The 25383-nt window shown below is 46.0% G+C and overlaps 1 protein-coding gene across 1 annotated transcript in view; it reads right to left on the bottom strand.

The window, feature by feature from the left end:
- Nucleotides 1-25383, bottom strand: part of GPBP1 (GC-rich promoter binding protein 1) — a 373516-nt gene that overhangs the window by 93402 nt on the left and 254731 nt on the right. Inside the window, 1 exon segment of the mRNA XM_030193156.1 lies at nucleotides 8839-9017. Within this exon segment, the coding sequence (XP_030049016.1) occupies nucleotides 8839-9017 (179 nt within the window).

Genomic DNA, 25383 nt, shown 5'->3' with positions numbered 1-25383 from the left:
AGAAAAGATCTAAAGACAGTCCTTGGAATGACTCAAGTGCTGTACCAGTGAGCTTTCCTCCCAGATAGCACACCCAGTCTTTCTGAGGAAATCTCACTGAGGCAGCAAATTTTTTCAAAGGCAGTTAGATATCCATCTATGTCACCTCTGGTATCATCAAACTGCGCAAACAAGTTGGGCCCGATCCGGGCTGTGGATCCTGCCTTGGCACAGGGGCTGGGCTGGAGCTTTTCCATCTCCATCTTTAATTTCTGCCGCTGGAACTCCCGCTCCTCATGCTACTGTTCTTTCAGTTCCTCTCGCTGCTGTTGCTCTTCATGTTACCGTTCCTCTTGCAGCTGATCTAGCTGCTGTTGCTCTATCATGTAGATCTGCCGGATCTCAGCTGGTGTAGCATCTGGCCCTGCCAATGCACGAACCACTGTTCACAAGGAGTCTGATCTCCCCTCAGGAGAACTCTGAATAGGCTGGTCCTGCGTCGTCTCCTCCTCGCCGAGGCCATCCGGTTGCTCTTGTGCTAGGACAGGCATCTCCAGTGCCTGCTGGCCTCTGTCAGTCGTCATCAGCACACTTGCTAATCTCATAACACTACCAAAAAAACAAACAAACCCAAACTCTGAACAGAATAGGACCCTGTTACTGCTGCACTTGTTCACTGTGCTCTGTGTCTGAAGGTTACATATTAAAAAAAAGAAGACTCTGAACGACTCAGTGGATGGTGACCCTCACGCCACACACTGAGCCTGACAATCCCACTGCTGCCACAAAAAAGGACAGATCTGTCACAAAATACCTAGCCACTCGCCTGTGGCTACCTCGTGGCCACTTAGAGGGTCTATTCCCAGCACAGCTCAGGTCTGCCTGCAACTGCTGCTTCTGCTCTACACTAGCACTCTCCTCCCACCGACTGGGTCACAACCACCTCTGGGTGACTCTCCCACTCCCAAATTATCTCCAGTGATTTCTAGGTTACTGGAGGCCACACTCCCAGTGGTCCCTCAGTTCCCAGAAAAGCACTCACAGACCCAACAGGATTCTTTATCAGTCCAGTCAGGCAGAACAAACAAACAATTGTGTTTATTCTCATAAAAGTATTGAGCAGTGGAACAAAATGTATAAACAGTAACAAGTAACTGAAAAATGGATCAATTAAAAAACTAACTAAACATCTATATACTGTCTAAACAGTACCTGGGAAGATCAGGACGTATAATAGAGCTTTAGCAAAGAAATCTGTCTCCCTCTTCCTCCAGGCTAAGATTGAAGCAACAGCCAGCAACAACTGATGGGTAATTTCAAAACTCCAGGCCAATCAGAGCCCAGAACGGTCAAGTTTCAAATAAAAACTGGTTACGTCACTACAGGCACTTCCTATTATCTGTGTGCCAAATAAAAGAAAGAGAAGCCAGTCCTCTGTAACAGCTTTAAGCATAAGCATGCACAATCTAATGGCCAAACAGGAAAAATACATTTCAGACACAATTAAAAGGTAAAATTATGTATCATACCTGATAATTTTCTTTCCATTAATCATAGCTGATCAATCCATAGACTGGTGGGTTGTGTCCATCTACCAGCAGGTGGAGATAGAGAGCAATCCTTTTGCCTCTCTATATGTGGTCATGTGCTGCCGGAAACTCCTCAGTATGTCGATATCCAAGCTCCATCTGCAGGACTCAGCACTTAGAGAATTACACCCATGAAGGGACACTCTGCCCAGCTCACCACCGCCGAAACGGGGGAGGGGAATTAACCCAGCTCATCCCCACACAAGTGGGGGAGGGGAATCCGTCCGGCTCATCCCCGCGGAGCGGGGGAGGGACACCACACCCGCCGATGCGGGGGGATCTGGCTTATCCTGCAACCGCAACCGCGGGAGGAGCTGACTGACCCTAACACCGCCGAAGCGGGAGGGGTACAAAACTGCCCTACTGCCGTACGAAGCGGGAGGGAGCGCCGGCAGAATTTAAGTCTCAATCCAGCCCCGTAAAACGGAGGGGAGAGGAATGCAGCAGCTCACTGTAACACAAATTCGTCTCAACTCTTGAAGAATTCATTGAAAAACTTGAACACGAAGTCCTCCTGAACAGGAACTGAAGACTAAACTTGAACCTGAAATGCAACCAGAATATAACCAATACAGATATCTGGGAGGGACTATGGATTGATCAGCTATGATTAATGGAAAGAAAATTATCAGGTATGATACATAATTTTACCTTCCATATCATCATGCTGATCAATCCATAGACTGGTGGGATGTACCGAAGCAGTACTCACCCAGGGCGGGACATTGAAATCCCTGACCGCAACACTGAAGCTCCAAACCAGGCCTCCGCCCGAGCAGCCACAGTCAAGCGGTAATGCCTGGAGAAGGTATGGGCCGAAGCCCAAGTTGCCGCCTTGCAAATCTCTTCCAAAGAGACGGACACGGCCTCTGCCATCGAGGCTGCCTGAGCTCTAGTGGAGTGAGCCTTCAGCTGGATAGGCGGCACCTTCCCCGCGGTCACATAAGCCGCTGCAATGGCTTCCTTGACCCATCTTGCCACTGTAGGCTTAGCAGCCTGCAGACCCTTACGAGGACCTGCAAACAGGACAAACAGATGATCCGATTTCCGGAAATCATTGGTCACTTCCAAGTATCTGATGATGACACGTCTCACATCCAGATATTTGAGAGCAGAGTATTCCTCCCTATGAAAGGAAGGGAGACAGAGCTGCTGAGTCACATGGAAGCGAGAAACAATCTTGGGCAGGAAGGAAGGCACTGTGCGAATAGTCACTCCTGCCTCAGTGAACTGCAGAAAAGGCTCTCGACATGAGAGTGCCTGGAGCTCGGAAACTCTTCTGGCTGAAGTGATAGCCACCAAAAAGACTGCTTTCAACGTCAGGTCTTTCAGAGATGCCCTCGACAAGGGTTCAAAAGGCGGCTTCTGCAATGCTCTTAGCACCAGGTTGAGATTCCACGCAGGCACCACTGAGTGCAGAGGAGGGCGCAGGTGATTAACTCCCTTGAGAAAGCGCACCACATCTGGCTGCGAAGCCAGGGAAACACCCTTCAGGCGGCCCCTGAAGCAAGCCAGAGCCGCTACCTGGACTTTAAGGGAACTGAGCGACAGGCCTTTCTCCAGACCTTCTTGCAGGAACGCCAACACTGAAGAAATTGGAGCAGTGAAGGGAGAAAGTGAGCCTGCTTCACACCACGCTGCAAAGATACGCCAAATCCTGGCGTAAGCAGTAGAAGTAGAGCGCTTCCTCGCTCTCAGCATAGTGGCGATGACCTTGTCTGAGAAGCCCTTCTTTCTCAGACGCTGCCGCTCAATAGCCAGGCCGTAAGACCAAAGGGGGAGGGATCCTCCATCACCACGGGACCCTGATGCAACAGGCCCTGCTCCACCAGGATTATCCGGCCCGGATGCTTTGCCACCCGGTCTAGCACCCTGCCCAACATGGGCCAGGGCGGGAACACATAGAGAAGCTCTTGTGTCGGCCACTGTTGGAGAAGAGCATCTACTCCCAGGGATCGAGGGTCCCGTCCTCTGCTGAAAAGCGCGGCACTTGGCAATGGCCGATGACGCCATCAGATCTAGGCTCGGCTGGCCCCAGCGCTTCGTGATGTCCAAGAACGCCTGAGCAGATAGCTGCCACTCTCCGGGCTCCAAGGTATGGCGACTGAGAAAGTCCGCCTTGACATTCATGACTCCAGCAATGTGGGCCGCTGACAGCTGTTCCAGGTTCGCTTCCGCCCACTGGCATAGATTCATGGCCTCCTTGGCTAGAGGGGCGCTCTTGGTACCTTCCTGGCGGTTGACATAGGCCACAGCCGTGGCATTGTCCGACAGGACCCGTACTGGCTTCAACGCCAGTACCGGGATGAACTCCAAAAGCGCCAACCGAATGGCTCTGAGTTCCAGGAGGTTGATAGACCACTTTGCGTCTGCAGGAGACCAGAGCCCCTGCGCTGTCCTTCCCAAGCAGTGGGCTCCCCAGCCCGACAAAGAGGCGTCCGTCGTGACGACAATCCACTCCGGGGTCACCAGAGGCATTCCCGCAGACAACTTGTCTGTCTGCATCCACCAGCTCAGCGCCTTGCGCACTGCTGGGTCCAAGGGAAGGCGCACAGCATAATCCTCCGACATCGGAGTCCAGAGCCGCAGCAGAGAGTGTTGTAGTGGTCTCATATGAGCCCTGGCCCATGGCACTACTTCCATCGCGGCCGTCATAGAGCCCAACAGCTGCACATAGTCCCAAGCCCGAAGAGGAGAGGCTACTAGGAACTGGTCCACCTGAGCCTGAAGCTTGACAATCCAATTGTCTGGCAGGAACACTCTGCCCACTTGGGTGTCGAATCGAACTCCCAGATACTCCAGGGACTGAGTCGGGCGCAGCTGGCTCTTCTCCCAGTTGATGATCCACCCCAGGGAGCTCAAAAGAGCAACCACCCGGTCCACAGCTTTGCCGCACTCTGCATAAGAGGGGGCTCGGATCAACCAGTCGTCCAGATAAGGATGGACTTGTACTCCTTCCTTTCGCAGGAAGGCCGCGATGACCACCATTACTTTGGAGAAGGTCCGCAGAGCAGTAGCCAACCCGAAAGGGAGGGCTCTGAACTGGAAGTGTCGGCCCAGGACTGCAAAACGCAGAAAGCGTTGATGAGGAGGTCAGATGGGAATATGCAGGTACGCTTCCTTGATGTCCAAGGAAGCCAAGAACTCTCCTGCCTTCACTGCTGCTATAACAGAGCGGAGAGTCTCCATGCGAAAGTGCCGCACTTTCTCTGTCTTGGGCGTCTTTTAGGGCCGTGCCACCTTCCACCGGCAACGCCGTTTTCTTAGTCACCGCAGTGATTAAAGAATCCACGGTAGGCCAAATAAAGGCCTCACGCTCACTTTCAGGCAAAGGATAGAGGCGGGACATAGCCCTAGCCACTTTGAGGCTCGCTTCCGGGACATCCCATTGAGCCGAAATTAAGGTGTGCATGGCATCATGCACGTGGAAGGTTCTAGGCGGGCGCTTAGTCCCCAGCATAATGGCGGAGCCAACAGGGGCTGAGGGAGAGACGTCCTCCGGAGAGGAAATCTTCAAAATGCTCATGGCCTGCATAACAGGTTGGGCAAATCCTCTGAGCGAAAGATCCGTGCTGCAGAGGGGTCATCCGCTCCATCCGAGCGGGAATCCGTCTCCTCCAAGGAATCCCCAAAGGACCGTTGGGAGAACTCAGATACGCTGCCCTCATCTACATCAGAGGAAACAGCGTCCTCTAAAGCCTGGGCATCCACCCGAGGGCGTTTACTTCCGGGGGCCTCAACCCCTTTATCGGACAAGGGAGAAGGGGCAGCGTTCTGCATAAGGAAGGCCTGATGCAGCAGCAAAATAAACTCGGGGGGAGAAACCCCCCCAAATTGTGCAATTCAGCAGCCTGGGCCACAGCCCTAGACGCACCCTCAACCGGCGCTCACAAGAGTGGGGGAGAACCATGCTGCGCATCCAAGATGGTGTCCGGCGTGACACTCCGCGAAGGAGCCGTGCGGGAAGAACGGCGCTTAACTTTAGCCGCTTTTTTGCCCGTCGCCCAAATCAAGGGCGGCCATGGCAATGAACGTCTCCCATCTCAAGGGCGGCCCAAGAAGAAGCCGTCCGAGCAGAGTGGCCGGCCAAGATGGCGGAGGCGAGCAGCGGGGGATGGGCGTTATGGCGGGAAAACCGCCGCGCCGGAGGAAGACCCGGGACACTGACCGGCCTCCAAACTGACACCCAACAAGGGCGAATCAGACTTTAAAACCCCCGCATCCCCGCTAGAAGCGCACACGCGGTCCGGGGAGCGATTCTCGCGCCCTCGCCCTCGACGCCATAGGCCACGTGGAGATCAATCGGGGAACCCCCTGCCCGCTATAAAAAGGTAAAATTACCTGCTTCTTGCTCCGAGCTGTAACGACCTGGTGTCCCAGTGAGTAGCTGCAATAAACGTTTAAATAAACGTCGAAATAAACGCCCTTAAGGACGTTCAAATTTTTTTTTTAACGGAGCCAGCGGGAGGGGGGAGAAAAGGAGGGACCTGGCGCCACCAGGTTTGCACTTGCTCAAGAAGAGCCCTCAACCCCAGGCACTCAACAAAACCTAAAAATTAGGCTTGGAGGCCTAGCCAGAGCTGCTGCTGTGTGTGACCACCACCTGCGGAGATAGAGAACATACTGGGGGAGTTTCCGGCAGCACATGACCACATATAGGGAGGCAAAAGGATGCTCTCTATCTCCACCTGCTGGTAGATGGACACAACCCACCAGTCTATGGATTGATCAGCATGATGATATGGAACAGGAAAATATTCAATATATTATACAGGCTTAAAACACACTGTTTCTTCACATCTACTATTGAGATGGAAATAGGGGGAAGCCATGCTTGTCCTGGGATTGGTAGCATGGAATGGTACTACTAGTTTCTGACAGGTACTTGTGACCTGGATTGGCTACTGCCTAAAGCAGGACACTGGGCTGGATGGACCACTGGTCTGATCCAGTATTGCTGTTCTTAAGTTCTCATACATAACTTGACCTGACTGCAGCCCTCGAGGACTGAAACTTGCAAGCCTGGTATAAATGCAAAGGAGGTAGACCTCTTTCAATTGAAAGGAAACTCTGGAATCAGGGAACATAGAACGAAAGTGAAAGGGGACAGACTAAGGAGTAATCTAAAGAAATACTACTTTACAGAAAGGATGGTGGAAGTGTTTATGAAGATTGTATCTGAATTTAAGAAAGCATCAGACAAGCACATAGAAGAAAGGACAGTAGAAATTAGCAGCTGGTATGGATGGACATACAAGTTAGGCTATGTGGTCTTTATCCTTCATCATTTTCAATAAGCAATGACATTATTGTTACAATTATTTAATGAATTCCTCCATGTGTAAAAAAAAAAAAAGGGAATTTTGCTATTTGTGACCATCTTTTGGAAAAGTTGACCAAAGTCACCAGAAACAAAAAATGAGGTTTTAATGAATTCTATTGGAGCAAATAATTTGTAATACAACAGTTCAAACCCCATCATTTATGTGAACATTTTAAAAAGTTCCAAAAGTTTAAACGTGTAACTTTTGCAGACTGCTTATGGACCCATGACATGAAAAACTGACCATCTCAACATTTTGGATCTGCTATTTTAGTCACTTTTTTTCCCAAAGATGGTCACATTTATCTTGCATAACAAGAACAGCAAGAAGTCACTACTGTGCCATTCGGTTTGTCCTTTTATTCCAGCTACCTCTCTTCGTTCCTTGATCTTTGCACTAGTCATCTCTCATTTAGACTACTGTACCCTCTTTATGCTGGTCTTCCTTTACACTCCCTCAAGCGTCTACAGTTAGAACAATCAACAGCCATTAAACTCCTTTACAAAGCATGAAGATTTGATGTCACATCTCTTCTTGTCGTGGAACACTGGATGTAGTTATCAGCACATACAGTTTAAAATTCTAACTCTAGTATTCAAGTCAAAGCTTTTATCTGCTCCTTCCTATCTCTTTATTCTTCTTATCCCTTATGCTCCTTTGCGCTTTCTGCAATCAGCAAACAACCTTCTACCCTTCCATTCCCCTACAGAGACCCGTTTAACATCTACCCATGACACCTCTTTCAGCTATCTTGGTCCCAAACTATGGAATAACCTCCCTTCCAGTATCCATAACCAACTCTCTCTCCCAACCTTTAAATAAACCTTGAAGACCCTCTGTTTTCCACTCCAACTTTTAAAAAAAAAAACTGTAGATAATGTATTTTATATATGGCATTTATTGTTTTAGTTTTAGTTTTTATTTTATAGACTGCTTTATGCGTGCTTGTTTTATAAACCGCTTTATATCTTTTTTTCAGACCACAACGGTATATCAAGTGATACGAAAGAAATAATATACAACTGTACAGATTTTTCCACTAAAAAGAGAACTTAATATTTGTAGATTAACACTCTCTATTAGATCAAAACAACAACCTATCTCTTTAACAAAGCCTACCACGAGAACCCATAATTTAACTAGAATACAACACCTAAACTCCTTTATTCAGAATGTCTCACTCTACAACTACCTGACCAGATCCTCTTGTTTTAACTCTTTGTAACACCAACTGTACACTCTTCCCTGTAATGGCAATGCCATAACAGATCTTTGTAAGCCACGCTGAGCCTGCAAATAGGTGGGGAAATGTGGGATACGAGTGCAATAAATAATAATAATAATAATATTAGGGTACAAGTACTTGGGAGATCAAATAAGTCTGTTCTTCAGATGTTACTGATCAGCTTACCATAATACCACTACAGCAGTTTAAAATGTAATTCTCTACTGAATTAAAACTAGCTGGCAACACTTACTGTAGACATAAAGCAGCATAGGAATTATCAAAGAATTTGCATCTCCAAGCAAATAGTTTGCATGGTAGGGTTGGCAGAGGGAAGGGAAAAGCAAACAAGTCACTTTTCTATTACAGCAATTTCTGCTTACCTGTGGAAGTGCAGATACTACATCCTGCCTTATCATATCAAGTGAAGCAAGTTTGGTATATGGCTGTGGTTCTCAAACCTGGTCCTGGAGGAAGCCCAGCCAGTCAGGTGTTCAGGATACCCACAATGAATATTCATGAGAGAGATGTGCATGCACTACCTCCACTGCATGCAAATCTCTCTCATGAATATTCATTGTGGGTATTATGAAAACCTGACTGGCTGGGATGCCTTCAGGACCAGGTTTGGGAACCACTGGTGTAGGGGGTTTTCAAGAGAACAGAAGCAATTGCAAAGAAAAGAGGATCCGCCTAAAAAACTAAACCAAAAAAATTTCACTGTCCTCAGTGCTACCTTCTCTGATCAGCATGATTTCCATCTTCATGTTCCTCTTCCACTCTATCTTGTTTCAGTGCCTTCAAGAATTCACTCTTCTTATCTGTGCGAACTCGTGTCAGTTTTGTTAAACGAGGCTGACTAAGTTTGTCAACAGGGGATGAAGAATTTGAACGATTACACTAAGAGGTGAAAGAAAGGACTGTGTAAAATATATTGAAAAGTTATACCTTTTAATAAATTTTTCTTCATTTTATTTTCTCTCAAATTTTAATGTGAATGAATTAAACTTCATACTACTGTGGTTTTGAATTTCTTTGCTACCATGAATTATTAATGGTTGTGTACCACCACATGACAAGCGGTATAGAGATGGAAATGTTGCAGTATTGTAAGTAACAGGTGTCACAAATGGGTAAGAAAAAACAGGCTCCAGTCTGGCAGTTGTGGTAAGTTTTCTAACTGAAACATAGCACTTCTAATCTAACATTTACATTACTGCTACAATCAAAAGGCATTTACAATGTATCACGTTTCCACTAAAGTATCAGCTTCAAGAGAGGAGAACTTCAGAACAGACAGCTGCACAGGAATAGATATTGTGGGAATCCCATAGGTAAGACTGCAGAAGTCCTGTGGGGTCCTGAGGGATGGCACTTTGGTGCTGAAGTGAGGCATGGAATTCACGGACAGCAGCTACTGGAGCAAGGATGGGTGAAATTTCTGTTCCTATGCAATATTTCAGACTATGACACACATACATGGTGGTAGAGAGCTGGGGTTCTCAACACAGTCCTCAGGATACACCTAGCCAGTTGGCTTTTTAAGATATCCGCAATGAACATACAGTGGGGGAAATAAGTATTTGATCCCTTGCTGATTTTGTAAGTTTGCCCACTGACAAAGACATGAGCAGCCCATAATTGAAGGGTAGGTTATTGGTAACAGTGAGAGATAGCACATCACAAATTAAATCCGGAAAATCACATTGTGGAAAGTATATGAATTTATTTGCATTCTGCAGAGGGAAATAAGTATTTGATCCCCCACCAACCAGTAAGAGATCTGGCCCCTACAGACCAGGTAGATGCTCCAAATCAACTCGTTACCTGCATGACAGACAGCTGTCGGCAATGGTCACCTGTATGAAAGACACCTGTCCACAGACTCAGTGAATCAGTCAGACTCTAACCTCTACAAAATGGCCAAGAGCAAGGAGCTGTCTAAGGATGTAAGGGACAAAATCATACACCTGCACAAGGCTGGAATGGGCTACAAAACCATCAGTAAGACGCTGGGCGAGAAGGAGACAACTGTTGGTGCCATAGTAAGAAAATGGAAGAAGTACAAAATGACTGTCAATCGACAAAGATCTGGGGCTCCACGCAAAATCTCACCTCGTGGAGTATCCTTGATCATGAGGAAGGTTAGAAATCAGCCTACAACTACAAGGGGGGAACTTGTCAATGATCTCAAGGCAGCTGGGACCACTGTCACCACGAAAAACCATTGGTAACACATTACGACATAACGGATTGCAATCCTGCAGTGCCCGCAAGGTCCCCCTGCTCCGGAAGGCACATGTGACGGCCCGTCTGAAGTTTGCCAGTGAACACCTGGATGATGCCGAGAGTGATTGGGAGAAGGTGCTGTGGTCAGATGAGACAAAAATTGAGCTCTTTGGCATGAACTCAACTCGCCGTGTTTGGAGGAAGAGAAATGCTGCCCTATGACCCAAAGAACACCGTCCCCACTGTCAAGCATGGAGGTGGAAATGTTATGTTTTGGGGGTGTTTCTCTGCTAAGGGCACAGGACTACTTCACCGCATCAATGGGAGAATGGATGGGGCCATGTACCGTACAATTCTGAGTGACAACCTCCTTCCCTCCGCCAGGGCCTTAAAATGGGTCGTGGCTGGGTCTTCCAGCACGACAATGACCCAAAACATACAGCCAAGGCAACAAAGGAGTGGCTCAGGAAGAAGCACATTAGGGTCATGGAGTGGCCTAGCCAGTCACCAGACCTTAATCCCATTGAAAACTTATGGAGGGAGCTGAAGCTGCGAGTTGCCAAGCGACAGCCCAGAACTCTTAATGATTTAGAGATGATCTGCAAAGAGGAGTGGACCAAAATTCCTCCTGACATGTGTGCAAACCTCATCATCAACCACAGAAGACATCTGACCGCTGTGCTTGCCAACAAGGGTTTTGCCACCAAGTATTAGGTCTTGTTTGCCAGAGGGATTAAATACTTATTTCCCTCTGCAGAATGCAAATAATTCATATACTTTCCACAATGTGATTTTCCGGATTTAATTTGTGATGTGCTATCTCTCACTGTTACCAATAACCTACCCTTCAATTATGGGCTGCTCATGTCTTTGTCAGTGGGCAAACTTACAAAATCAGCAAGGGATCAAATACTTATTTCCCCCACTGTACATGAGACAAATCTGGATACAATGGAGGCAGTGCATGCAAATTTCTCTCACGCATATTCATTGTGGCTATCTTGAAAACCAGACTGGCTTGGTGGGTCCCAAAGACTGGGATGAGAACCCCTGTTCTACAGGCAAATATTTAGGCATCATATCATACTGCCTTACCTTACTTACTTAGGGAAGGGAGGGAAGGGAATTGGGACTTGATATACAACCTTTCTGTGATTTTTGCACATATATTCAAAGCGGTTTACATAGTATATACAGGTGCTTATTTGTACCTGGGGCAATTGAAGGTTAAGTGACTTGTCCAGAGTCACAAGGAGTTGCAGTGGGAATTGAACCCAGTTCCCCAGGATCAAAGCTCGCTGCACTAATCACTAGGCTAACATTGTTAACGTGCATTATTTACATACAATTCATGCAGTGAGCCCTACAGTACATAACATAGGTTAAAACTGTTACCATGGACTGTTAAAGCTGAACATTTTTTGTAAACCCCAAACAGCTATTTCTTCAAACTTTGGGCAGTGAATAAATAGAAAATTAAAAAACAAATGTAATCATAAATATGCAAATATATTGTGTCCATTAATTTTAAGGGAAACCTGATAACAGAAAATTGTTTAGGTATAAAGGATAATATTTAGAAAATGACTAAGGCTAACCTGGACGCCCATTTTTTAAAGATAGCAACCATGAATAACAAAATGAATTACTGTTATCTCAGAACCTATCAGATTGCTTTTGACTTTGATTTTAATGCAAGAGCCAAACAAATTCCTTCAGCAACACTAGGCCTATAAATGCAAAAATAATCAATACTGACCACTTCTTTGGCAATAAAATAAGTTTGTCATGACATAAAACAAATGCTCTTAATCTTTGTATCATTTTTCTCTTTAGATGACTACAACAATAGCCTTACAGCCTTTGACTATATTTTCATCATTTTAAAAGCTACAATCAATTTAGAGCCCACAATTTAGAGCCCATTCACTTAAATCGAGATTAAATCACAATTATAAATTGCTAGTCAGGAATCAAGATGCATTTGATTTAAATCATGATTTTGATCACTATGATTTTGATCACTAGTCAAGAAATTCTGCAATGATAAAAGTGAACCTTTAAAGGAATATCTGCCTGTTTTAATTGTATTAAAATGATAGTACTATAAAGTAAAGCATAGTTGCTTACCTGTATTGGAGGTTTTTCATAGACTGCAGGTGAATGCAGCCATACTTGATGTGAAGTCCCTCCAGGTGGATTCTTTGTGCTGTGCTCTCTTCTCCTCGGCACAGGGATACATATTTTTTTCTTTTTATTGATATCCCTGAGCATGTATAGACACTCCTGTTTTAAATCACAGTTTTTCCTAGTTCTCCCCAGTCCATATCGAAGTTTTTAAAAAGTCTGTATATGTGGGAATAAGGTGGATGGAAAACTGTGGTTGCAGTCCCCTGTTCCATGGACGCTGCGGGTGTTGGGTCCAGGGCAGGGTTTCTTTCAGAAGGATCAACACTCAATGGGTGAGTCAAAAGGAGGCTCAGACCATACTCTCTTGCCAAATGAACATTCTTCAGTTTTAAAAACTCAGATCCTAGGCTTTGTAAAATCAGAATTTAGATGTCATAAGAACATAAATATTGCCATTGCCATACTGGGACAGACCAAAGGTCCATCAAGCCCAGCATACTGTTTCCAACAGTGGCCAATCCAGGTCACAATGGCAAGATCCCAAAAAAGTACAAAAGATTTTATGCTGCTTATTCCAGAATAAGCAGTGGATTTTCCCCATTTTATAATGGTCTATGGACTTTTTCTTTAAGAAGCCGTCCAAACCTTTTTTTAAACCCCACTAAGCTAACCGCCTTTACCACATTCTCTGGCAACGAATATAAAAGTATTTCCATGCAACTTCCTCGAGTGTCCCCTAGTCTTTGTACTTTTGGAACGAGTAAAAAAAAAAAAAATCGATTTACTTCTATTCGTTCTACACCACTCAGGATTTGTAGACCACAGTCATATCTCCCCTCATCCATCTCTTTTCCGGACAATATTCAGTGCTGGCACCTGCATAGCTGTGGCGAATATAGAACTGCTTAAAACCATGGGCGTAGTTTGGGGGGGGGGCGAGGGGGGCATTGCCCCCTCCAACCACAGGGTCAGCGCAACACTGCAGGCAGCTCTCAGTCCCTCCTTCCCGCCCTCAGCTCCCCAACAGCCCTCCCCTCCGTTCCTTCCTGCCGCCCGCGTTTAAACCTTTTAAGTCACAGCGACGGCAGTGAAGAAAACAGCACAGCGGGCTCGCCTCCAGCTTTTCCCTTGCCTCTCAGTGTCCCACCTTCCTCTGATGATGTATTTCCTGTTTCCGTGAGGGCGGGACACTGTTCGAGGGAAGGGAAAGGCTGGAGGCGAGCCCGCTGTGCTGTTTTCTTCAATGCCATCGCTGCGTCTTTAAAAAAAAAGGTTTAAACGTGGGGCAGCAGGAATGGACAGGAGGGCTGTCAGGGAGCTGAGGGCGGGCAGGTGGGGCTGAGTTGGAACAGGAGGGTGGGGGGTCATAGGAGAATCGTTGGACATGGATGGGAGGGGGAGGGCAGGGGAGAGTTACTGGACATGGATGGAGGGGAGGGCATGGGGAGAGAAATCGCTGTACATGGAGGGGAGGGCAGGAAAGAGAGGAGAAATGCTGGACATGGATGGAGCGGAGGGCAGGAAAGAGAGAAGAAATGTTGGACAAGGATGAAGGGAAGGAAAGACAAAGGAAGGCGATGCACATGGATGGAGGGGAAGGGAGAGAGGAGAAACGCTGGACATGGATGGAGGGGAGGGAAGTCAGAGGATGGAGGGGAGGGACGTCACAGGAAGTAGATGCACATGGATGGAGGAGAGGGGAGTGAGGAGAAATGCTGGATATGGATGGAGGGAAAACTGCTGAATTTAAGGGCTGGATCGGAACACTTAGAGGGCATATGCTGAAACTGGAGGAAGGAAAGGGACAGGGCTACAGATGCTAGACAAGACGCATAAAGACACAGGAGGATGGTGGATATGGTGAGTGAAAAAATATTAAATGGAAAGAAGACACTGCATAAAACAGAAGACACTGGGACCAAAGGGAATAGAAAAACTAAATGCTCAGACAACAAAGGTAGAAAAAAGTATTTTATTCAGAATTTATTAATTGGAATATGTCGCTTTTGGAAATGTGCATCTGTGATATTTTGCATGTAAGTTTCAATTTCTCTAGTATTGCTGCATGCTGAGTCTGGCTTCTTGAGGTAAACTTTCCAGTTCAGTATTTTGCCTTCATATATTTTTTTTTATTTCTAGTTCCTTGTGTCATATCTGTTGTGTCATGTGTTTTTCATGTGTGATCAAGGTGCAGTATTCTGCTAGTGTTTAGTATTTGCAGGACTTTTTTTTTTTTCCACTAGGTAGTGTACTGGTGTTTTAGAGTCCGGTGTAATTACAGTGCTGCCTTCCACGAATAAGGTTTTAGCTCGTCCTGTCCTTGGAATTAATGCTGTTATGGTTTGGTAAGTTTATGAATGTGTTTTTGCACAAGTTTGTGTTTAGTGTTTTGCAGGGGAGAGATTGTGTGTTGGCCTTACTGAGGTGGCACCAAAACATCAGAAAGGGTTTTAGAGCCTAAATCATGACACATTTCCCCTTGAAGAACCTACATATAGAGCTTATGCATTTCTAAGGTCTGCATTGGCATGGCATGAGAAAGAGGGTGGGGAAGTACTACTGGAGAGGAAGAGGGAGTTCTGGATAAGGAGGAAAGAAGGAAGGAAGGGAGGAAGAGCTGGCTTTTTTGGGAATAACCATAATTTATATGTATGAGATCTCATACATATTCATTATGGTTATTTCCAAAAAAGCCAACTCTTTCTCCCTCCCTTCCTTCATATTAGCATATTCATTTAGATGTATATTTATGCAAATGAATATGCTATATGACCCGCCCCCATCCTTTGTCCCTCAAATGAAACAGTCAAACTACGCCCATGCTTAAAAACAATTCTAAATTTGTCCAGTTAGCTATGCCAGCACCCAAATAACTCCTGGCTTCGCCCCAAGCTCTGCTCTCATAATACCCCTGTGTTATGACCCGGTAGTAGTGAGCCCCTGTGCCCCGACTGAGCACGGCTGAGATGGAGTGAAGCCGTACTCGGTTAGGCAGCCAGACAACCCCTAGCTTCACCTGGGAAGCGACCACCGTTCACCGAGAGTTGAGCTCTCAGCTGCAGGTGGCCACCAGGACTTCTGGAACCGGCGGGGTTGCACAGCCGCTGACCAGGATGGCAGGAAACAGACACAGTCCAGCACCAGAACTCCGAAAAGGCAAGAATAGTCAAAAATCAGACCAGGGTCAAGGCAGGCAGCAAACAAGCGAAATCCAAGAAACTAGCCAAAGTCCGGTACACAGGAAATCAGGAACAGAAGATAGCTGGCAAACAGCACTCCGACAGCAACTCCTCAGAACAACTGAGGCCGAAGCAAAGAAGGCCTGGAGGCAGTGCTTTAAATAGTGAAGCAATCAGAGCAAACCAAACTCAGGTGAATCCAACATGGCAGCCCCCATAGGAGATCCTCCCAAGACCAGATATGGAGTTCCTTCCTGTTCTCGTTTAGACAAGATGGCTGCCCCCTCCTGAGCTAGCCAAGATGGCTGCTGCTCTTGCTCCAAGCCGGATGACGGCTGCCAGACTTAGGAAACTGAAACAGAGCCTTAAGACTGAACCTTGTCCCTTTTGGATGGAGCTGCAGAATGACTTAGCCGGGAGGAGCGTCGAACAGGTGAGGGACGTAACACCCTGTGTGATCTGGCTCACAAATGCCATTCTGTGCAGATATTCAGTAACACTCCCCAGGTAAGTGCAACTGAATATTTGTGGTTAGCAAACTTCAAACAATTTAAGCAGGGAGGAGCCCTCTTAAATCGCTTTGAAATTTAGGCGGACAGTCTTTTTTACTGCTACTTATCGTTCCGCACTGTACAACCTTCTGAGTCTCTCTCTCAGCATTCCCTTGCTGGTCACATTTGCCCAGAGTGAGACTGGCTGCCCCAGTGACTGAAACAGAAAGCCAAAGAGTACGATTTTTCGGATGCTGTATTTTATGAACAAATCTTGAAAAATCAGACTGTTATCTTTGGGGTTCTTTTACTAAGGTGCACTGAAAAGTGGCCTGCACTAGTGTAGGCATGTGTTTTAGACACACGCAGATCCATTTTTCAGCACGCCTGCAAAAAAAATTGTTTTTTTTTTGGAGGGGGGGGGGGGGGGGGGGGGGAATGAACATTCAGCAAAATGAAAATTGGTGTGCATTCATTTTGGATCTCAGACCATACCACCACGCATTCACTTAGTGGTAAGGTCTCCCACGTTAACCGGGCGGTAATGGTCAATGCACGTTCAAATGCAAATATTTTCCGGCATGCATAGTAGACGTGAGTAAAAAATGAAATTACCACCCGGGCCACACGGTAGCCAGGAGGTAATTCCAAATTGATACACGTTCGGCACATATAGGTGCCTACGCAGCTTACTAAAAGGGCCCCTTTGCCTTTGCGAATCGAAGCAGTAACATAAAATGACATTTACCCTTTCAGACACTGCTGAAATCACACCTGTACTGTTTCTCTAGCTTAACTTGAAGTCCGAGCCATTAACTTTTGGTTTGCTGCTAATTCAATTTCTGGATTTGCTTTTCAACTCTTAAGTTCATTTACATATTGATATACCACCTATCGAAAGATCATCTAACTGGTTTGCAAAATAAGAACATAAGTATTGCCACACTGGGATAGACCAAAGGTCCATCAAGTCCAGCATCTTGCTTCCAACAGTGGCCAAAACAGGTCACAAATATCTGGCAAGATCCCCAAAAAGTTCAATACATTTTATGCTGCTTATCCCAGAAATAGCAGTGGATTTTCCCCAAGTCAATTTAATAATGATCTATGGACTTTTCCTTTAGGAAGCCGTCCATACCTTTTTAAAACCCTGCTAAGCTAACCGCCTTTACCACATTCTCTGGCAAACAATTCCAGAGTTTAATTACACGTTGAGTGAAGAAAATTTTTCTCCAATTCGTTTTAAGTTTACTACATTGTAGCTTCATCGCATGCCCCTATAGTCCTAGAATTTTTGGAAAGAGTAAACAAATGATTCACGTCTACCCGTTCCACCCCTCTGATTACTTTATAGACCTCTATCAAATCTCCCCTCAGCCATCTTTTCCCCAATTTGAAGGGACATAGACACTTTAGCCTTTCCTCTTAGGGACGTTGTCCCATCCCATTTATCATTTTCATCACCCTTCTCTGTACCTTTTCTAATTCCACTATATAATTTTTTTACATGCGGTGACCAGAACTGAACACAATATTCAAGGTGCAGTCGCACCATAGACCGATAAAAAGGAATAATGTCCTCCCTTGTTCTTCCATTCTTTTCCTAATAATACCTAACATTCTATTTGCCACCACAGCACACTGACCACAGGGATTCAACATATCATCATCAGCGATGTCGAGATCCCTTTCTTGGTCGGTGACTCCTAACGTGGAACCTTGCATTACGTAGCTATAGTTTGGGTTTCTCTTTCCCACATACATACTACTACTACCACTTAAGTTTTCTAGATCGCTACTAGGGTTACGCAGCACTGTACCTGCTCAGAAGAGCTTACAATCTAAAGGACGAAATGTCAAGCTGGGGTAGTCTCGATTTCCTGAGTAGAGGTGTTGTGATTAGGTGCTGAAAGCGACATTGAAGAGGTGGGCATTGAGCAATGATTTGAAGATGGGTAGGGAGGGGGCCTGGCGTATGTGCTCAGGGAGTTTGTTCCAAGCATGGGGTGAGGCGAGGCAGAAAGGGCGGAGCCTAGAGTTGGCGGTGGTGAAGAAGGGTACTGAAAGGAGGGATTTGTCTTGAGAGCGGAGGTTACGGGTAGGGACATAAGGGGAGATGAGGGTAGAGAGGTAAGGAGGGGCTGCAGATCGAGTGCATTTGTAGGTTAGTAGGAGAAGCTTGAACTGTATGTAGTATCTGATCGGAAGCCAGTGAAGTGACTTGAGGAGAGGGGTGATATGAGTATATCGGTCAAGGCGGAAGATAAGACGTGCGGCAGAGTTCTGGATGGACTGAAGGGGGGATAGGTGGCTAAGTGGGAGTCCGGTGAGGAGTAGGTTGCAGTAATCAAGGCGAGAGGTAATGAGAGAGTGGATGAGAGTTCGGGTGGTGTGCTCAGAGAGGAAGGGGCGAATTTTGCTAATGTTGTAGAGGAAGAAGCGACAGGTCTTGGCTATCTGCTGGATATGCGCAGAGAAGGAGAGGGAGGAGTCGAAGATGACACCGAGGTTGCGGGCAGATGAGACGGGGATGATGAGGGTGTTATCAACTGAGATAGAGAGTGAAGGGAGAGGAGAAGTGGGTTTGGGTGGGAAAACAATAAGTTCAGTCTTGGCCATGTTCAGTTTCAGGTGGCGGTTGGACATCCAGGCGGCAATGTCGGATAAGCAGGCCGATACTTTGGCCTGGGTTTCCGCAGTGATGTCTGGTGTGGAGAGATACAGCTGAGTGTCGTCAGCATAAAGATGATAGTGGAAACCATGAGATGAGATCAGGGAGCCTAAGGAAGAGGTGTAGATTGAAAAAAGGAGGGGCCCAAGGACAGATCCCTGAGGAACTCCAACAAAGAGCAGGATAGGGGAGGAGGACGAACCATGAGAGTGTACTCTGAAGGTACGATGGGAGAGATAAGAGGAGAACCAGGAGAGGACAGGGCCCTGGAACCCAAAGGAGGACAGTGTGTCAAGAAGTAGGTTGTGATTGACAGTGTCAAAAGCGGCGGATAGGTCGAGGAGGATGAGGATGGAGTAGTGACCTTTGGATTTGATGAGGAACAGGTCATTGCAGACTTTAAATAGTGCCGTTTCTGTCGAGTGTAGGGGGCGAAAGCCGGATTGAAGCGGATCGAGGATGGCATGAGAGGAGAGAAAATCAATGCAGCGGCTGTGAACGGTGTGTTCAAGTATCTTGGAGAGGAAGGGTAGGAGGGAAATGGGGCGGTATTTGGAGGGACAGGTAGGGTCAAGAGATGGTTTTTTGAGGAGTGGTGTGAACACAGCATGCTTGAAGGTGTCAGGGACAGTTGTAGTGGAGAGAGAGAGGTTGAGGATATGACAGATGGTGGGGGTGATAGTAGGAGCGATGGTGCTAAGTAGGTTGGTGGGGATGGGGTCTGAGGAACAGGTGGTGGATTTCGAGGAGGAGAGGAGATGGGCGGTTTCCTCTTCGGTGCTATCAGGAAAAGAGGAGAAGAAGGCCTGGGTTGGTTGGTTGAGAGAGTGGGTTATAGGATGAAGAGGAGGAGAAGGTTTGGTGGTGAATTCGAGGTTGATCTTCTGGACCTTGTCACGGAAGTAGTCGGCCAGAGATTGAGGAGAGAGTGGGGGGGGGGGGGGGAGCAGAGGGCACTTTGAGGAGGAAGTTGAGGGTGGCGAAGAGACGACGAGGATTAGAGCTGAGGGAATTAGTCAATTGGGTGTAATAGTCCTGTTTGGCGAGGAATAGGGAGGATTGGAAGGAGGATAGCATGAATTTGAAGTGAATGAAATCAGTATGGGTGCGAGATTTCCTCCAGAGGCATTCAGCCAAACGGGCGCAGGAGCGAAGGTATCGGGTGCAAGGGGTCAGCCAGGGCTGGGGATTGGTACGCCTTGTGGGATGGGAGATGGACGGTGCAAGGGTGTCTAGAGCAGAGGAAAGAGTGGCATTGTAAGTGGAAACAGCTTTGTAAACAGACTCGGAGGACATGATGGAAGGGAGGAGATCAGAGATACTAGAGGATAAGGTGAGGGGGTCAACAGCCTGGAGATTTCTGGAAATAGTATTTAGTGTTGGGTGAGAATGAGGGGGAGGGTGCTGAAGTGTGAATGTGATTAGGTGATGGTCAGAGAGAGGAAGAGCTGATGCGCAGAAATTGGAGGGTGAGCAAGTAGAAGAGAGGACGAGATCAAGACAGTGGCCAGATTTGTGAGTTGGGGTGGAGGAGCTCAGTTGGAGGTTGAAGAAGGAGGTAAGAGTGAGGAACTGAGAAACATATATGAGTCGCATGGGTTATCAATGTGTATGTTGAAGTCACCAAGAATGAGGGATGGGGATGAGGGCTCAAGAAAAACGGAGAGCCAGGCATCGAAATCGGTAAGGAAGGAAGGGAGGGACTTATTAGGGGGGCGGTAAATGACTGCAACTCTGAGTGGCAGCGGGTGGAATAGACGGATGGAGTGAACTTCAAAGGATGAGAAGCTGTGAGACTGAGGTAGGTGGAGAGGTTGAAAACTGCAGGAGGGCTAAAGTAGTAGCAGGAGAGCGAAGCATTTGCTAACATTAAATATCTGCCATTTAGACGCCCTGTCTCCATGTGTCGTACGGTTCTCTTGTAATTTTTCACAATCCTCTCACGATTTAACAACTTTGAAAAACTTTGTGTCGTCAGCAAATTTATTTACCTCACTAGTTACTCCCATCTCTAGATCATTTATAAATATGTTAAAAAGCAGCGGTCCCAGCAGAGATCCCTGGAGAACCCCACTTCCTACCCTTCTCCATTGAGAATACTGACCATTTAACCCTACTCTCTGTTTTCTATCCTTTAACCAGTTTTTACAATACATCCTATCCCATGACTCTCCAATTTCTTCTGAAATCTTTCATGAGGTACTTTGTCAAACGCCTTTAGAAAATTCAGATACACAATATCAACCGATTCGCCTTTATCCACATTTGTTCACCCATTCAAAGAAATGTAATAGATTGGTGAGGCAAGATTTTCCTTCACTAGATCCATGTTGGCTTTGTGTCATTAATCCATGCTTCTGAATATGCTCTGTAATTTTGTTCTTTGTAATAGTCTGTACCATTTTGCCCAACACAGACATCAGGGCTCAGCGATCTAAAATTTCCAGGATCCCCCCTGGAACCTTTTTTAAATATAGGTATTACATGGGCTACCCTCCAATCGTCTGGTACCACACTCCATTTTAAAGATAAATTACATATTACTAACGATAGTACCGCCAGTTCATTTTTCAATTCTATCAGTACTCTGGGATGAATACCATCCGGTCCAGGAGATTTGCTACTCTTCAATTTGACAAATAGCCCCATTACATCCTCTAGAGATTTCATTCAGTTTCTCCGACTCATCAACTTTGAATTCCATTTCTCGCACTGGTATCTCTCCCAAATCTTCCTCGGTGAAGACCGAAGAAAAGAAATTATTTAATCTCTCCACTATGGCTTTGTCTTCCCTTATTGACCCTTTTACCCCTCAGTCATCTAGCAGTCCAACAGACTCTTTTGCCGGCTTCTTGCTTTTAATGTACCTAAAAAAAATTTTACTATGTATTTTTGCCTCCAACGCAATCTTTTTTTCAAAGTCCCTCTTTGCAATCCTTATCAGCGCTTGGCATTTGACTTGACATTCCTTATGCTGTTTCTCACTATTTTCAGTCAGTTCCTTCTTCCATTTTCTGAAGGATTTTCTTTTAGCTCTAATAGCTTCCTTCACCTTAATTTTTTACCATGCCAGCTGTCATTTGGTCTTCCTCCCTCCTTTTTAAATATGCGGAATATATTTGGCCTGGGCTTCCAGGATGGTATTTTGAAAATCATCCACACCTGATGTAACCTTGCAGCTGCTACTCTAAGTTTTTTTTTCACCGTTCTTCTCATTTTATCATAGTCTACTTTTTGAAAGTTAAATGCTAGCGTATTGGATTTCCCGTGTATACTTACTCCAAAGCTAGTATCAAATCTGATCATATTATGATCACTGTTATCAAGCGGCCCCGGCACCATTACCTCATGCACCAGATCATGCGCTCCACTGAGGACTAGGTCTAGAATTTTTCCTTCTCTTCTCGGCTCCTGTTCCAGCTGCTCCATAAAGCAGTCCTTGATTTAGTCAAGGAATTTTACCTCCCTAGCATGCCCTAATGTTACATTTACCCAGTCAATATCAGGGTAATTGAACTCACCCATTATTATTGTATTGCCCAGTTTGTTAGCCTCCTTAATTTCCGATAACATTTCTAAATCAGTCTGTTCATCCTGGCCAGGTGGACAGTAGTACACTCCTATCACTATCCTTTTCCCTTGTTCACATGGAATTTCAATCCATAGGGAATCCACGATGTGTTTTGTTTCCTGCAGAATTTTCAATCTATTTGATTCAAGGCCCTCCTTAACATACAATGCTACCTCTCCAACAATTCGATCCACCCTATCACTACGATATAATTTGTACCCCAGTATGACAGTGTCCCACCAGTTATCCTCCTTCCACCAGGTCTCAGAGATGACTATTATATGTCATTTTTCATTTAGACCAATATATTCTAACTTTCTCATTTTATTTCTTAGGCTTCTGGCATTTGCATATAGACATTTCAAGCTATGCTTGTAGTTCCTATTTGCATCATGCTCAGTACTTGACTGAATTAAATTGCAATCTTTTGTCTGATTTTTTTATTTTTTTTATTTAAGGACACCAGATCTACTATGGTCTCTTTTGCAACCTCACTATCAGAATACCCTATCTTCCCTGTTTTGGTGATATCTTTAAAAGATACCTTATTCCGAACTATGCGCTTTTGAGCGACTGTCGGCCTTCCCCCAGTCTCTAGTTTAAAAGCTGCTCTATCTCCTTTTTAAATGCAGACGCCAGCAGCCTGGTCCCACCCTGGTTAAGGTGGAGCCCATCCTTTCAGAACAGGCTCCCCCTTCCCCAGAATGCTGCCCAGTTCCTAACAAATCTAAAACCCTCCTCCCTGCACCATTGTCTGATCCACACATTAAGACTCTAGAGCTCTGTCTGTCTATTGGGCCCTGTGCGTGGAACGAGTAGTACTTCAGAAAATGCTATCCTAGAGGTTCTGGATTTGACCTTTCTACCTAAATTTGGCTTCCAGAACCTCTCTCCCACATTTTCCTGTCATTGGTACCCACATGTACCAAGACAGCCGGCTCCTCCCCAGCACTATCTAAAATCCTATCTAGGTGATGCGTGAATTCCGCCACCTTTGCACCAGGCAGGCAAGTCACCAGGCGATCCTCACGTCCACCAACCACCTAGCTATCTACATGCCTAATAATCAAATCACCAACTACAACAGCCGTCTTAACCCTTCCCACCTGGGCACTAGCCCCTGGAGACACATCCTCGGTGCAAGAGGATATTGCATTCCCTGGTGTGCTGGTCCTGTCTACAGGATTACTTCCAGCCTCACCAGGGTGATGCTCTCCTTTTTGAAGGCCTCCTTCCTCCAAGGCAGTACAGGGACTACCAGACTGGAGATGGGACTTCTCTATAATGTCCCTGTAGGCCTCCTCTATGTACCTCTCTGTCTCCCTCAGCGCCTCCAATTCTGCTACTCTAGCCTCAAGAGAACGGACTCGTTCTCTGAGAGCTCTTTGCATCTAGCACACACATATGACATCTTACCAACTGGGAGATAATCATACATGTGACAGTCAATGCAAAAGACTGGATAGCACCCCTCTCGCTGCTGGACTACTGACTGTATCTTAGTATTATAGAGTTGTTTAATTAAAACCTCTTAAGGTATTAGGAATATCTGATGAATATAATCATCCTTTTAAGTGTTTAATTTGCAATTTATTTAGGGTTTGCTTCTTAGAAACTAATTAAATGTAATTCAGACTCTAATGAAAATTGAAAATTCCCCTCTTGGTGTCTTAATTAGAATAGACTATAAATGAAGAGTTGAGCTAGGGGTGGGTGGGAATAAGGACTGAACTGTGCTCTTCTGTGTCTTCTAGAGACTGTTAATGCTATGGCAGAAACTTCAATTTTAAAACTATGAGGAAAAGAGTATGGAGACTAGCAAATGAAGTTTACTTGCTTTTTTTTTTTTTTTAATTCTGTGTTTATCAATATCCTACAATTTCCCCTTTAAATCCTAATCTTTAAGCTGTGGAAGAAACTTCAAGTTTTAAAACTATGGGAGAGGGGGGTCACGTGATGCTCTGAAGAGAGGAAGACGTGGTCCCACAATCTCCTCGGCCCCGGCTCCTTTGTTTTTTAAGCTGGGATTTTGAATTCGCGATCCTATAAAACAGCACAAAACAGAGTCCAGCTCCCCATGGACAGATACCCGAGTTCGCCAGCACGAGTAATGGCAAACCGAGGGGCAAAAGACAAGGAAAAGATAAAGGCGCCAAGTGCCACAGATGAGGGCCTGCCGGTGAGCGGGGGAGTCCCGTTCACAACGGAACAACTACAACAACTTACCGAAGTGTTGGGTGCCGCGCTGGACCCGAAGCTGGAAAAGCTGTGTACCCAGGTGTCCAGCCTCGAAGCGCTCCTCACTGACACGACCCAGAGAACCAGGGAGCTGAAGAGAAGAGTTTCCGCTATAGAAGATGCAACAGGTCCTGCAGCACAGAGGGAAAAAAATGGCCGCCACAATAAAAGTCCTGTCGGCAAAAATGGATGACCTAGAGAATAGGTCACGGCAGGGGAACCTCCGCATAGTGGGGCTGCCAGAATCTGTTAATGATCGCCTGCTATCAGTGCTTCTTGAAAGTGGCTGGCAGAAGAGTTCGCGTTATCAGACCATGCGGGGAAGCTCTGCTTGGAAAGGGCTCATTGCATAGGTCGTAAGCAGGAAGGCAAGCAGTTCCCACGAATGGTGATCATAAAAGTGCACAATTTCGTGCATAAAGAAGAAATATTAAGAGGCTTTCGCCAAAAACGGAATACGCTTCAGTATGAGGGGCAGCAGATACGTATTTTTTCAAGACTACTTGGCTGCGCTGCAGGAGAAAAGAAAGAGATTCACCCCACTGTGTCAGAAACTGCATGAGAGACAACAGGTTTTTATGTTGATCTATCCGGCAACTTTAAAAATTAAACATGAAGGAAGATGGAAGCAGTTTGAAGACTTGCAGGAGGTACAACAGTTTGTTATGGAGCTGGAGAAGATGGATCAGAAAGGAAAGCATGAGCCTGAGAACAGCTGAGGCACACGTGTGAGGTGAGGCTTGCAGCATAAAATGTT

This window comes from Microcaecilia unicolor, chromosome 2, assembly GCF_901765095.1.
Source record: "Microcaecilia unicolor chromosome 2, aMicUni1.1, whole genome shotgun sequence".
Taxonomy (NCBI): domain Eukaryota; kingdom Metazoa; phylum Chordata; class Amphibia; order Gymnophiona; family Siphonopidae; genus Microcaecilia; species Microcaecilia unicolor.
This window is presented reverse-complemented; position numbering and strand designations above follow the sequence as displayed.